At 50.8% G+C, this 14,614-nt stretch overlaps 1 protein-coding gene across 1 annotated transcript in view; it reads left to right on the top strand.

Annotated features, from left to right (window-relative positions):
- Nucleotides 1–14,614, top strand: part of ARHGAP23 (Rho GTPase activating protein 23) — a 71,914-nt gene that overhangs the window by 44,522 nt on the left and 12,778 nt on the right. The window contains exons 14-20 of the mRNA XM_059998739.1: nucleotides 248–378; nucleotides 1,024–1,145; nucleotides 2,799–2,954; nucleotides 7,866–7,944; nucleotides 10,119–10,192; nucleotides 10,418–10,507; nucleotides 11,530–11,655. Of these exons, the coding sequence (XP_059854722.1) occupies nucleotides 248–378; nucleotides 1,024–1,145; nucleotides 2,799–2,954; nucleotides 7,866–7,944; nucleotides 10,119–10,192; nucleotides 10,418–10,507; nucleotides 11,530–11,655 (778 nt within the window). The remainder of the gene's footprint in view (nucleotides 1–247; nucleotides 379–1,023; nucleotides 1,146–2,798; nucleotides 2,955–7,865; nucleotides 7,945–10,118; nucleotides 10,193–10,417; nucleotides 10,508–11,529; nucleotides 11,656–14,614) is intronic.

The following is a 14,614-nucleotide window of genomic DNA, read 5'->3' as shown; positions in this document are numbered from 1 at the left end:
TGGAGCAGTCCTGGCCATGGGGTGGGAGACACCTTGGGCAGAGGTCGTCCTCCTGACCCACCTTCAGACCTGAGGGTGGCCCCTGAATTGCCCTCTGCTGGGGGCAGGGAGGGTGGCAGGGGCATTGAGGCCTCCAGTCCCCAGAAGGGCATGGACGGGATGGAGGGGAGGTCCGAAGAGGTGGGAGGCCAGGGCAGGTGGCGTGCTGGGTCACCCCAGTGAAGACCTCTCCCCTCTTCCCACACAGCCATAGCTCTGGGCCCAAAGCTGATTCCTCCCCCAAAGGCTCTCGTGGCCTGGGGGGCCTCAAGTCTGAGTTCCTCAAACAGAGTACAGCACGTGGCCTCAGGACTCAGGACCAGCCTGCAGGGAGCAAGGGTAGGAAGGCGGCTGCTAAGGGGGTGGTGTGCACCCATGCGTGGGGAGGGCGGGTCAGCCTGTGGGTCTGCATGGGAGCGGAGGGCCTGTGTGTGTGTGTCAGGCGGTGTGTGTGCCTGTAGGTGTGTGCCACGGTTATCCTCGTGTGTCTGCCCATGTGTGCACGCCTGTGAGGGTCCGGGGGCCCTCAGGGCCTCAGGGCTGGAAGGGCCCAGAGCCTGATTTTCCTCCGTGACATCCCAGCTGTGTGGTCCTCTGGTCTCCGCTTGTGTCCCTTCAGGAGCAGGAGCCTCATCCTCTCTGCAGGCAGCCTTTTCCATCTTCACACACTTTTGGCCATTAGAAAGTTCTTCTTTCGGCTGTACCAGAATCTATGGCTCCCACCTTGTTGTTTTAGCCATACAGAAGTCCTTATATTACTCTGAGGCCTCTCTTCTCTAGGGTAGACACCCTCATCTCTTCGGCCTTCTCTGCTGGGATATTATAATTTGCCATCAGCCCTCAGCATCCCGGTTGCTTCTCTGATGGAGTCCCCATACGTCCAGTGTGTGAATGTGGTGTGTGAGTGTGTGTGACCTAGTGTGGTGGCTGCCCCTCCCTGGGCCCCCAGCTCACCCTGCCTCTCTCTGCCTTCCCCAACCCCAGATGACAGTGTCTCCACCCCCAAAACCCCCTGGGGCATCAACATCATCAAGAAGAACAAGAAGGCAGCCCCCAGGGCATTTGGGGTCCGACTGGAGGAGTGCCAGCCCGCCACAGAGAACCAGGTGGGTTCCCGCCGTGCTCCAGAGCCAGCAGGGAAGTGGGGAGACCGAGACACAGAGAGTCAGAGCTGCAAGGGACTTTGGAGCCAGCTCTCCACCGCGTCTCACAGACACAGCTGGGGAAGCAGCCCTGCGAGGGAGCAGCAGAGTTGAGCCAGAGCCCAGAATCCCTGGCGCCCAGCTGGTGCTCCTTCTCAGATCATGGCGAGGCTTTGGTGCGATTTCTGCTCCCAGACCAGAGACAGTGAAAGCCTTAGTAACCACCAGAACCCCTGGGCTCTGGCTTTGCACTGCCCCCATCTTGTCCTCCCTACCTCTGGCCCACTGGTGGAGAATGCTGTTCTTTTTTTCTTCTATTGAAGTGTAGTTGCTGTACAATATTATATAAGTTACAGGTGTACAATGTAGTGATTCCGTTTTTAAAGGTTATACTCCATTTATAGTTATTATAAAATATTGCCTATATTCCTTGTGTTGTACAGTATATCCTTGTAGCTTATTTTCTACCTAATAGTTTGTACCTCTTAGTTCCCTAGCCCTATACTTCCCCTCCCCTCTTTCCTCTCCCCACTGGTAACCACTAGTTTGTTCTCTGTATCTGTGAGTCTGCTTCTTTTTTGTTATATTCACTAGTTTGTTTTATTTTTTTAGATTCCACATATAAATGATATCATACAGTATTCGTCTTTTTCTCTCTGACTTATTTCACGTAGCATAGTGCCCTTCAGGTCCATCCATGTTGCTGCAAATGGCAAAATTTCATTCTTTTTTATGACTGAGTAGTATTCCATTGTGTGTGTGTATATATATATATATATATAGAGAGAGAGAGAGAGAGAGAGAGAGAGAGATCTATATATAGATATCTATATACATCACATCTCCTTTATCCATTCATCTTTTTTTTTATCCATTCATCTTTGATGGACATTTAGTTTTCTTCCGTATCTTGGCAATTGTAAATAATATTGCTGTGAACACTGGGGTGCATGTATCTTTTCGAATTAGTGTTTTTGTTTTTTTTTTGGATATATACTGAGGAGTGGAATTGCTGGGTCATATGGTAGCTCTACTGTTAGTTTTTCTGAGAAACCTCCACACTGTTTTCCACAGTGGCTGCACCAGTTTACATTCCCACCAACAGTGTATGAGGGTTCCCTTTTCTCCACATCCTCGCCAACATTTGTTATTTGTGGCCTTTTTGATGACAGCCATTCTGACAGGTGTGAACTGATATCTCATTGTGGTTTTGATTTGCATTTCCCTGATGACTGGCGATGTTGAGCATCTTTTCATGTGCCTCTTGGCCATCTGCATTTCCTCTTTGGAAAAATGTCTATTCAGTTCTTCTGCCCATTTTTTAAATCGGGTTTTTGTATTATTATTTTTTTTTTGGCCATGTCTCGCGGCTTGTGGGATCTTAGTTCCCTGACCAGGGATCGAACCTGGGCCCCCAGCAGTGGAAGTGCAGAGTCCTAACCACTGGTCCGCCAGCGAATTCCCAGGTCGTTTGTATTTTTGATGTTGAGTTGTATGAGCTGTTTATGTGTGTTGGCTATTAATCCCTTATTATTCGGTCGTATCATTTGCAAGTATTTTCTCCCAGAGAATGCTGTTCTTACTCTTCCTAACACCCCTGCCCTGCTGTGTCCCCAGCGTGTCCCCCTGATCGTGGCTGCATGCTGTCGCATTGTGGAGGCACGGGGGCTGGAGTCCACAGGCATTTACCGGGTGCCAGGCAACAACGCAGTGGTGTCCAGCCTGCAGGAGCAGCTCAACCGTGGCCCCGGGGACATCAACCTGCAGGATGAGGTGAGTGTGACTGGGGGGCGTCGGCCTGTGGAAGGGGGGCCAATGTGGTGGTGTCTGTTGTGTTCATTGTACCCTGTGGTGTGCCTGGCACTGGGTCAGGGCCCCAAGGCAAGACGCAACTTGCCTTTGCAGGCCAGCCGTGGGGAAGGGCATCACCCCAGCTGCAGCCATGGCCTGAGAGCCCGGAGACAGAGGCTGGTAGGTGACAGTTTTTTGGGCCTTGAGGATGAATAGAGTCCACGAAAAGCCAGCGAAAGCCAGGAAAGGGCACTCCAGGCAGAGGGAACAGCCTGGGGAAAGACGTGGGCCCCTAAGGTTTGCCGGCAGTCACCATACCTTCTCTGTAAAGGGCCAGGTAGCAAGTATTCCAGGGCTTTGCTTACCACATGGTCTGTTGCAAACCCTTCTCTTCCTTATCCTCTTCCTTCTCTTCCTTCTTTTTCTTCACAATCTTTTAAAGATGCAAAACCCATTCTTAGCTCAAGGGCCACACAAAATCAGGTCGTTGGCTGGATTTGACCTACGGGCCAAGGTTTGCAGACACCTGGTTAGAAGGGGAGTATATGGTGTTTGCTGGAGCGGCCAGCAACGTGGGTCGTTGATCAGATGAGACAAGAGCAGCTCATGAAGGGATCTGACAACCACACAAGAGTTTGCAGCAGGTTATAGTAACTATAAATGGAATATAACCTTTAAAAATTGTGAATCACTATGCTGTACCCCTGAAACATATAATACTGTACATCAACTAGACCTCAATTTAAAAAAATGATGTGTTTAGAGCGGAAATAAAAAATTACATACCGGGGCTCTGGATCCAGTTAAGATAGAGCAAACACACTCTGTCCAGTCTTTCCTACTGATTACATCTAATAATCCTGGACAGAACATATAAAGTAACTATCAAATAACTCTGAAAAGTGGATAACAGCAGACCAAGGAGGTAGAGTGCAGCATTCCAAAGAAGATCTAGGCCGTCTAATGCAGACTTCCGAGATGTCTGTCCTGTCTAAAAATGTTTCCGTACTTTCACTACAACTCGTCATTTCTGCTATAGAGAGAAATGTTAATATCTCTAAACAGTGTTCACAATCCTCTTTTGGAGAATTCTGGATTCCTCCAGAATTCTGCTCTAACAATCATCTCCCCTTTCTCTTGTGCTGTGAACTGAATCGTGTCCTCCCAAAATTTATACGTTGAAGCCCTAACTCCCAAGATGAGTGTATTTGGAGATAGGGCCGATTAGGAGGTAATTAAGGTTAAATGAAGTCATAAAGTCAGGGCCCTGGTACAATAGGATTAGTGTCCTTGTGAAAGGAGACACCAGAGAGCTCCCTGCCTCACCTGCTCCATCTTGTAAGGACACAGCAAGAAGGTGACTGCCTGCAAACAAGGAAGGGAACCCTCATCAAAGACTGAATGGGCCGGCACCTTGTTCTTAGATTTCCCGGCCTCCAGAGTTGTGAGAAAAGAAACTTCTGTTATTTAAGCCAAAAAAAAAAAAAGAGTTTGCAGCAGGTTATATGTCAATTATGTCTCAGTAAAACTGGGGGAAATATCCAAATAAATATTTCAACCAAAAAAAAGAGTTTGCAGCAGGGCCAGTGTTTCCCAGAACCCTAAGGTTCCCCAGAGGTGCTGTGGGAGGCCAGGACCCCTCATCTAGAGTAACCTGCTTTGCTCTGTCTGCTTTTTTATGTCAGTTTTTTTCATATTGGGTTTTCATGTATCGTTTCACTTGACAAAAAGTGCTCTGCTGGAAAAGATGTTTTGGAAAACCATGGATCTGGACAGTGAAGTCCCATGAGTCAACAGTACTCTGAAGCTGTATGTGAAAATGTAAGATAGTCTTCGTGTCCTTGGGAAGGAGCTAGGGAGACAAGATGAGTACGTGTGAAATAGTGGACAAGAGAAAAAGCTGGTTCTCATCAAGGACCAGATTGTTTGATGAGGAAGGAGAGGATGCTGGGGACTGGAGCAGGTGTTTGAAATCTTTGAAGGATGAATAGGAAGGGGCAGGTGAATAGGAAGGCAGTCCAGGCAGCGGGTGATAGCATTTTCCAAAATCCCAGAGAAGGGTCTGAGTGTCAGGACAGAGAATGGACCCACCTCCTGGGCTTGGCAGTGGAGAGGGTGAGGCCCAGGGCAGGGGACAGAGGGCTTTTGATGGCTTCACTAAAGCCTTTGACCTTGAGCCAATGGACAGTAGGGAGCCTTTGATGGTTCCTCAGCTGGGGAGGCATAAATGAGAGTAGGGTTTGAGGAAGTAGTGCTTTAGCTTATGCCTAATGGATACGAATGAGGGAGGCCCAGAGCAGGGCATCTAGGGAAGAAATTACCGATATTGTGGGAGGGGTCAGGAGGTCTTGGTGGTCCCAGGGGGAGGGGGTAAGGAGGATGGGAGCAGCTCTAGGAGTTGGCTGCATGAGAGGGAGGAAGGAGGGGTAGGAAAGAGCTAAAAATTTGAGCTACAGGCTGGTGGTATCTGTCCCTGGCAGACCAGGGGAGTAGGGCAGGAGAGGGAGGATGTGTCAGGTAGGAACCGCATTGGACTTGGAGTGGTGGTAAGTCACCCACATGGGGGTGATGCATAATCAGGCACTAGACCGAGGGTGAATTGGGGAGTGAGCGTGGGGTCACGCTGGGGCACAGAGGTGAGACGACGGAGGGAGGTGAGACGACGGAGGGAGCTGCCGTCTGGGGAGAGGGTGGGCGTGGGGACTGAAAGGGCCAGGCTCTGAGTGGGACAGAAGGAGAGGGCAGCTCAGGTGAGGCTGGGGATGGGGGGGCAGATGCTTAGGCATAGGAGGAGTCACGAGGGACAGGGCAATTCTGGGATCTAATGTACAGCATGGTGACGGTAATTAAATATTGTATACCTGAAATTTGCTAAGCTATTAGACCTTAAGTATTCTCAGCACAAAATAAAAGGTAACTATGTGAGGTGATAAGTGTTTTAATCAGCTTGATTGCGTGAATCATTACACAGGGTATAGATTTATCAAATCAATCACATTGTATATCGTAAATATATACAATTTTCATCTGTTAATTATACGTCAATAAAGGTGGAGTAACAACAACAGAACAACAACAAAAATGGCATTATCACCGTCCATAATTTGTGAAATTCATCTTTTGTTGAAAAATCTAGAGTTCATATATTTTTATTGCTCTTTTTATTTCATGATACAGATATTCCACAAATAATTTACGTATTCTTTAGTAGTTAAGCATTTCAGTTGTTTCCAGTCTTTAGCCTTGATAAATTTTTCTCCAATGGGGGGAAAGAAAAAAAAAGGACAGGGCAAGGCCTTGGGTTTGGCAGCTGGGAGATGAGAAGAGCCTACACATGAGGGCCAGGAGGCAGTGGAGGGAGGTGGGCAGGAGCCCACACTGGGTGTGCACATGAGCTGGGCCTCGTCCAGGGAGAAGAGGGACCAGGGTGGGGCCGTGCCGTGTGTGTTGGGTGTGTGATTTTGTCTCAGACATCAGTTTGTGTCATTTGTCACGGGGAGTGCTGGAAGTTAAGCGTTCTCATCGAGCCTGTGGACGGTCTGGCATTAAGCTGTGGCCCCATGGTAATGAGTGTGTATATTGTTGAGTTGTGTGTCTCTGTTGGGGGTATTCTGTTGCTCTCTGGACATGAGTTATTCTGAGCAGTTCCTTTCAAGGGAGTTATCCTTGACTTTGTGCAGGCTGATGGTGCCCCCTGGTGGACAGGAGAGACACTGAGCCGGCCATTCTTTTATTCATTCTTGTATTCAACAACCATTTATTTAGATCAGAGTTTCTCAACCTTGACCCTTTGGGCAGAATAATTCTTTTTTGTGGGAGGTTATCCTGCGCACTGGAGGAAGTTTAGAAGTATCCCTGGCCTCTGTCCACTAGATGCCAGTGGCAGCCCCCGCTTGTGAAAACCAAACGGTTCCACACACTGCTAAACGTCCCTGGGGGCTGAGTCGCCCTGGTTGAGAATTCATGATTGAGACCATTTAAGTGCCAGGCTGATAGGGCTGGCTAGGTGATAGGGGTGCAGTGGGAATAAAACAGACAGGATCCCTGCCCCTCATGTGGCTTACAGATCGGCCAGGCAGGAACAAGGAAACGAATGCATACAGTAATGATCAACTGCGGTAAGTGCCACAGAAGGAAGAAAAGTCAGGGCTGTGCTACAGACGGCAGGCAGTGGTGATGGCGGCTGTGCCGCGATGGTCGGGTCGGGGGAGGCCTCTCCGAAGACGTTTAGATTCGGGAGGAGCCAGTCATGTGAAGGGCAGGGGGAGGCGAGTTCTAGTGGAGGGAACCAGCCGGTGCAAAGGGCCTGAGACAGGAAGCCACCAGGCATGAACGTGAGCTGTGTCATGGATGAGGAGAGGGGTCCGGGATGACTCCCCTAAGCGGGGGGCGCTGGGAAGCAGGAGTTGGCACCAGCAGGCCTAATGGAGGTCCAGTGGGCAGGCTCGTGCGGGGATGGGTTTTGCTCACCTCTGTCCCCCACAGTGCCTGCACCAGGGAAGGGACCTGCTTCTTTCTCTGCGTGGACAAATGTCCGAGCCCACTGGGCTGGCTGGAGCAGAGGGGTGCTGGGGCCAGGTGGTGGAGGGGCTAGGACCTAGCTGGGGACTCTTTTCTACTGTGATGAGTCTTCTTAGCCCAGACAGTCCTGGTCTGGGGAGAGCTGGCTATGAGTGGGTCCCAGGGAGGGCCCAAGCCGGGCTGCACTGGGCTCTAGGGCTGGACAGGCATGGAGGTGTGGGCACCTGGGCGGGGCCTGGCTGGCTCTGAACCTGGGGGCGTGGAGGTGTGGGCACCTGGGCGGGGCCTGGCTGGCTCTGAACCTGGGGGCGTGGAGGCTTGGGCACCTGGGCGGGGCCCTGCCTGTGGCCTGATGTCGTTGCCCCTCCCCAGCGCTGGCAGGACCTCAACGTGATCAGCAGCCTGCTCAAGTCCTTCTTCCGAAAGCTGCCTGAGCCTCTTTTCACCGATGGTGAGTAGGGGGTGGAAGTGGAAGATGGGAGGAGGAGGGAATACCTGTCTAGGTTGCATCCTGACCACTTTTTAAATGGGGTGTGTTGGTTTTACTTTGGGGGTTTTTGTTTTAATACAAAAGAAACACATGCTTGTAAAAAACATAGGTAGTACAGATATGAATCAAGTAAACACAAGGGTCCCTGTCATCCTCCCATTCCCTGTCCGCAGAGGTTATCCTCACACTTTCTGAGCATTTACTGTGTGCCAGGCACTACTCCCTACAACTCCATGAGGTAGGTACTATTATTTCCCCTCTATAGATGAGGAAACTACGGCACAGAGAAGTTAAGTGACTTGCCCAAGGTCACAGAGGTTGTAAGTGTCAGAGCCAGGGTTCAGCCCCAGGCATCTGGCTCCAGAGCCCAGCTCTTGACCATTTGCTGAGCTGCTTATTAACAGTGCATTGCGTTTCCTTCCAGACCCTCTTACACGTGTGACAAAGACACACTCGCATATGTAGGGCTTGAAGTTGGGCGGGTTCAGTGGCGCACTGGTAAACGTTTCACATCTGGCTCTCAAGGGAAAAAAGCCGTGATGTGTAGCATTTTCCAGTTTCCATGGTATAAATACTCCCACCACGGCTGATTTCAAGCTCCCAATTTGCTGTCACCAACATGAAAGCCAAACACAGCTGGTTGTCAGAAGCCCATGCGGGCGAGCGGCTCCAGCACACCACTGCTTGAGTTCTTAACAGAAGGAGACTTATAATTTTGAGATTCACTCGTGTCAGTACAAAGAGCTCTACCTCATTCTTCTTTTAAATCAACCACATAGTTTTTCCTAGGCTGAATAGACTGTAATTTGTCTAATCACTCCCTACTGCTAGCTATTTAGGTTGTCTTCGCATTTTTGCTATTTCGAAACGTGTTACAGTGACTTTCCTTGCCTACGTTCCTGCACACCTGGACCAGGGTCCTGGAGGTGGATTCGTAGACATGGAATTGCTGGGTTAAAGTCCTGGAAAACATGTTGAAAGCTAAAGTCAAGTTGGACTCTGGGGAGGCGGCCCTAGTTCACACTCCCAGTAGCAGCGTAAGAGATTTTGCTTCCTAACATTCCCATCGGCACTGGATGTTATTAATATTTTAAACGTTTGCTGATCGGAGAGAGAACACGGCATCTCACTATTGTTACCATTTTCATTTCTGTCGTTACTAAGAGATGAACTACCTTTTCACTAGTTTATTGGCCTGTACCGTTTCCTCTGTAGCTGCTCGTTCAGACTATGTGCCCATTTTGCCACTGGGTTCTTGGTCTTTTTTCCTATTGATTTGTAGGAGACAAGCTCTTTGTACATTATGGATATTAACCCTTTATTAGTTTTTGTAAATATTTGCTCTTGGTCTGCCATTGCCTTTTAACTTTTCAGTATGGAAATTGAAAACAGTTATTTTATGTACAGTCAAGCTGTTAACCGTTAATGGATTCTGTATCTCATGTTTAAGAATGCCTTATGATTATAAAAGTATTTTCTTATTTTCCCCCGATATTTTAATAACTTCTGTTTTTGGCTCTGTCATGCAGTTGAATTTATTTGTGTATTATGTGAGCTAGAAATGGATTTATTTTCCCAACAAGATAACTGACTGGAAGTGCTGCCTTTATCTGTCCTGATCCTTCATCACCTGCCTTAGCTGTGCTGTCTTTTTAGTATATTTCAGTATCTAACAGGGCAAATCCTCCCTCATCATTCTTCCAGATGAGTTTTAGGATAAACTTAACACATCCCATTTTTTAAAGTTTCCCATGGACTTTTTCTGAAGGGAGTTGGGGGAACGTTGACACAGAGGGGGAAGGGTATTTGGAGGCTGAAAGACCCCTCCCTCTTTCTAGGTAACCTTCTCTTTTCTCTTCCAACCTTGTGGTGTCCTTGTCCTGGAGGCTGGGGCAGGGACCCCTTTTCCAGGATCAGTAGGCAGCTGAGATCTTATTTCTTCCCAAACAAACACACCTGGGCTATCCCAGGTCAGCTGTGCACCTGAGGGCAGCCGTGGTGGGTTTGGTCACATGAACACAAGGCCACAGAGTCCCCCCCAGACTGGAACAGCCTCGGCACAAAACACTGACCTCCCGGCAGGGCCTCCTCAGCCTGGAGGCCCACCTCTCTAAAGAGTTCTCACTGTGTTCTAGACAAATACAATGACTTCATCGAGGCCAATCGCATTGAAGATTCGAGGGAGCGGATGCAGACTCTGCGGAAGCTGGTGAGGAGAGGGGTGCTGCTGGGCAAAGGGCAGACTGCGCAGGGCGAGCACCTCAGCAAGCCCTTCTCCCCTCAGGGCCTCAGTTTCTCCATGTATGCGAGGGGGGGGCAGTTAGAGGGGGGATCCCAGACCCACTGAGATATGGCAGCGGAGCCCCTTTGGGGTACGGTGGGGAGGTGGAGGTCATCACACCCTGGTCCCACGCCCCTTCTTTCTCCCACCCAGATCCGGGATCTGCCAGGACATTACTATGAAACACTCAAATTCCTCGTGGGCCATCTGAAGACCATAGCTGACCACTCGGAGAAAAACAAGGTGGGTGGAGGCCCTGATGTGAAGTGTGGGGGAGGGAAGCCTACCAGGGTCTCCTCAGCATATTCTTTTTTTTTTTTAATAAATTTATTTATTTATTTATTTTTGGCTGTGTTGGGTCTTTGTTGCTGCGCGCGGGCTTTCTCTAGTTGCATCTAGCGGGGGCTACTCTTTGTTGTGGTGCGCAGGCTTCTCCTTGCGGTGGCTTCTCTTGTAGCAGAGCACGGGCTCTAGGTGCGCAGGCTTCAGTAGTTGTGGCACATGGGCTCAGTAGTTGTGGCACACGGGCTTAGTTGCTCCGCAGCGTGTGGGATCTTCCCAGACCAGGGCTCAAACCCGTGTCCCCTGCACTGGCAGGCGGATTCTTAACCACTGTGCCACCAGGGAAGTCCCTCCTCAGCATATTCTAAGCTCCTCCAGGTTAGATCATCTCAAGCCCCTCTGGCCACGCCCTCCTTCTTTAAGGGTTGTTCTGTCCCCACCCCTTCCCTGCATACTGGCCCGTGCTTCTCCCTGGAGAGCCATCTCCTGAATTTCTGAGGGTCTTCCCTCTGAAGCAGAGAGCCTCAGAGCCCTGGGTCTGATGGAGATCTATCCTCTGATCTAGCTCAGATCCCTTGTGTTACCTTTTCCTAAGCAAACCCCTTATATCTTCTGATTCTGCGGTGGAGGGGTGGGGGAACTGAGAGGAGGTATAGGATTCCTCCCGGTCCTAAAACACCCTTGGAACTTCCCATGGGTCCTCACTCTGGCTTCTCCCACTGCGAGCAAGCATAGCGTGGGTGTGCAGGTGGGGAACTGCCCATGAGCGCCGGGACTGGCGTGAGTGGGGCTGAAAGCTGGCCTGTTCTCTACTTACCAGGCACCTCCATGCCCAGCAAGGAGGCATCTGGCCCCTAAGCCAGGGTCAGCTCAGGATGGGGTCGGGCTGGGGGCCTGAGGGCCCAGAGTGAGGGAGGCCTGGGGTGCTGGAAGTCAGAGCTCACAGGGGTGTTGATGCTCATCCGCTTCCCTCCCCTGCCCAGATGGAGCCCCGGAACCTGGCCCTAGTCTTCGGGCCAACGCTGGTGAGGACGTCCGAGGACAACATGGCGGATATGGTGACCCACATGCCTGACCGCTACAAGATTGTGGAGACGCTGATCCAGCACGTAAGCAGCTGCCCTGGCCCAAGTCCCCCTGGGCACCCGGCTCCCGCTTGCCCGGGTGGATGTGCTCGGGGAAGGATGAGGCAGCTGAATGAAATGCTGCTGAGATGGTGGGTGCCCTTCAGAGGCAGTAGGCTGCATTTTAAGGCCAGACGGGAATGGGTCCTGAACCCCCGTCTTTCCGGGATATTGCATCCCCAGCAGGAGAATCAGGAGGCCCTGAGCTTCCAAGATGCATATGAGGGTCGGAGGGAGGAGGAAGGTCAGGGAAAGGTGCTGCCAGGTTGGAGGGCAGAAGGGGTGAAAGAAGGGATGCCTTCAGAAGGTGGCCCCCAGGAGAGGTGTCCTGGCAGAAATGGGCAGACAGGTGCAGAGGTAGGGACAGAGCTCTCCCTGCAGGCCCACTTGAGACTTCAGGGAGAAAATGGTGATGCCCGGGATAGGGGGAGGCGGATGTCGCAGGGCGGATGATGGGCTGGGGCAGGATCCTGGCTGCATGTTCAGTGTGTCTTGGGCTGGTCACCTTCCTCTCACGGCTGCCTGGAGGCCCCATGAGCCTGGTGTTTCTAAGAATTCTTATTGTTATCCACCACGGGATGAGAACCCAGAGTGGCCAGCAGAGGGCGCAGGAGACCTTGGTTTTCCAGAGCCAAACCCAGGGCAGCACCACCCCCTTCTGGGGCCCTCAGGGATGTTTTTATGAATCATAGATTTTTCCATTTCCAGATCTTGGTGTGGCCTGTGGTCTAGTCCACAAAGAATGGAACCAGAACCCTCCTGCCAGGAGAAATAAGATTGGCAGCTGGTCAAGGGAAGGGAAACCTCAGCCTCCCCTACCTCATAAACACTTTAGGGAAGGGAAACCAGGTCATGTTACTCCCATTTTACAGATGAGGAAACTGGGGGACTCAGAGAGGCAAAGTGATTTGCTCAAGGTCACACAGCTAATAAGTAGCAGCCCCGGGATTTTAAGCCAGGACTGTTTGACCAAAGCCTGTGCTTTACTCCCCAACCAACTGGGAGGTCTGACTCCTGGGGGCTTTGGAGTGAGGGAGATTGGTCAGAGTTAGCTGAGTGAGGCCATGGGTGGACTTTGGTCATGCTGGCTGGCCTCGTCTGCTTGTTTCCTTCCTTCACCACGTGTCAGGGCCCTGAGCCATAAGAGGGTATGTCGAGGCCTGTTCGCACTCTAACATTGGGATCACCAGCCCGGAGGCCCACTCCAGAGCTGTCAGGGAGGCCAGGGCTGGTGAGCAATGTCAGGGATCCTGATGTGGCCTTGGTCTGGGGAAGCCTGTCTCTCTTGGAAAAGTTCAGCTCCCCAAACCAACAGGGAGCCGTCGGGGTCCCCATGAGTGTATGCTTTGCGGGGGCGGGGCAGTGGGGAGGAGAGGCTCCTAGTGAAGCTGGGAGTGAAGCCCTGGCTCCTAGTGAAGCCCCAGGAAGCCCAAGGCCTGTGGTCAGCTGGGATGTCAGGAACAGCAGTCTTCAGGGAGAAGGAAGGCCCAAAGTGTGTCCACTTACCCTCCCTTAGGGCCCCGGGGGAAGTGCCCAGCCAACGGCAGCTCCTCCTCTGGGCAGGGTTGGGGGATACGGAGCGCATCAGTCTCCTTCATACGTGTAATCCCAGCACCAAGCCTAGAGCCTGGCACATGGCGAACACTCAGTGTTTGTTGAATGAATGAATGAATGAATGAATGAATTGCTGTGGCGGTTATTGCCAGTCTGGGCTTTCCCACTGAGGGATTCCTTCCTGGGAACTAACTGAGCGTGCAACCCTCCATTCTCTGCCCCCTTGGCATTAGAACATAATCGGCCCTGGACTATTGTCGAGGGAATGAGCTACCCCCTCAATTCACATTGAGCTCACTGAGCTGGGACTATAGTCAGGGAGTTTTTGAAAGACACAAAGAATTTAGCCAGGCAGAGAAGGGAGAAAGAATGTTCCAGGCAGAGGGAACAGCATGGGCAAAAGCCGGGTGGCATGAGCTAGCATGAATTCTTCCAGAGAACCATGGGCCACCCGGAAGCTTCCTGTAGACTTCCAGGTTCCCAGAGCACTTTTAGTTTCCCTCAAACCCGAGTTAGAGGCTGGCTTCTTAGGGCTCCCTCTGGTCAGCCTGTCTCCGGGGACTGCACCTTTTATTAATAATAGCTAACATTGGGCTTCCCTGGTGGCGCAGTGGTTGAGAGTCCGCCTGCCGATGCAGGGGACCCGGGTTCGTGCCCCGGTCCAGGAAGGCGCAGTGGTTGAGAGTCCGCCTGCCGATGCAGGGGAGCCGGGTTCGTGCCCCGGTCCAGGAAGATCCCACATGCCATGGAGCGGCTGGGCCCGTGAGCCATGGCCACTGAGCCTGAGTGTCCGGAGCCTGTGCTTCACAGCGGGAGAGGCCACAGCAGCGAGAGGCCCGCGTACCGCAAAAAAAAAAAAAGAGCTAACATTTATTATACATTAATGTGTTGTACTAAATGTTTTACATATGGTATTTCTTTTTTGTTTTTTAAATTGAGATGTAGTTGACATACATTATATTAGTTTCAGGTGTAAAACATAATGATTCAATATTTGTATAGATTGTGAAACGATCAGCACAATAGGTCTAGTTAACATCCATCACCACACACAGTGACAAGTTCTTTTTTCTTGTGATGAGAACTTTCAAGATCTACTCTCTTTGAAACTTTCAAATATACAGTAGTGTTATTAGCTATAGTCACCATGATGCACATTACATCCCCAGGACTTGCTCATTTTATAACTGGGAGTTTGTACTCTTTGACTGCCTTCACTCATCTCAACCACCCTCCACCCCCTCACCTCTGGCAACCACCAGTCTGTTGTCTGCATCTATGAACTTGGATAATTTGGGGGTTTCTTATGCCACATATAAGTGAGATCATACAGTGTTTGTCTCTCTCTGTCATTTCACTTTAGCATAATGCCCTCAAGTTTCATCCATGT

This window comes from Delphinus delphis, chromosome 19 (genome assembly GCF_949987515.2).
Source record: "Delphinus delphis chromosome 19, mDelDel1.2, whole genome shotgun sequence".
NCBI classification, from domain to species: domain Eukaryota; kingdom Metazoa; phylum Chordata; class Mammalia; order Artiodactyla; family Delphinidae; genus Delphinus; species Delphinus delphis.
Note: the sequence above shows the minus strand (reverse complement) of the source record. Positions and strands in the feature narration are given on the sequence as shown.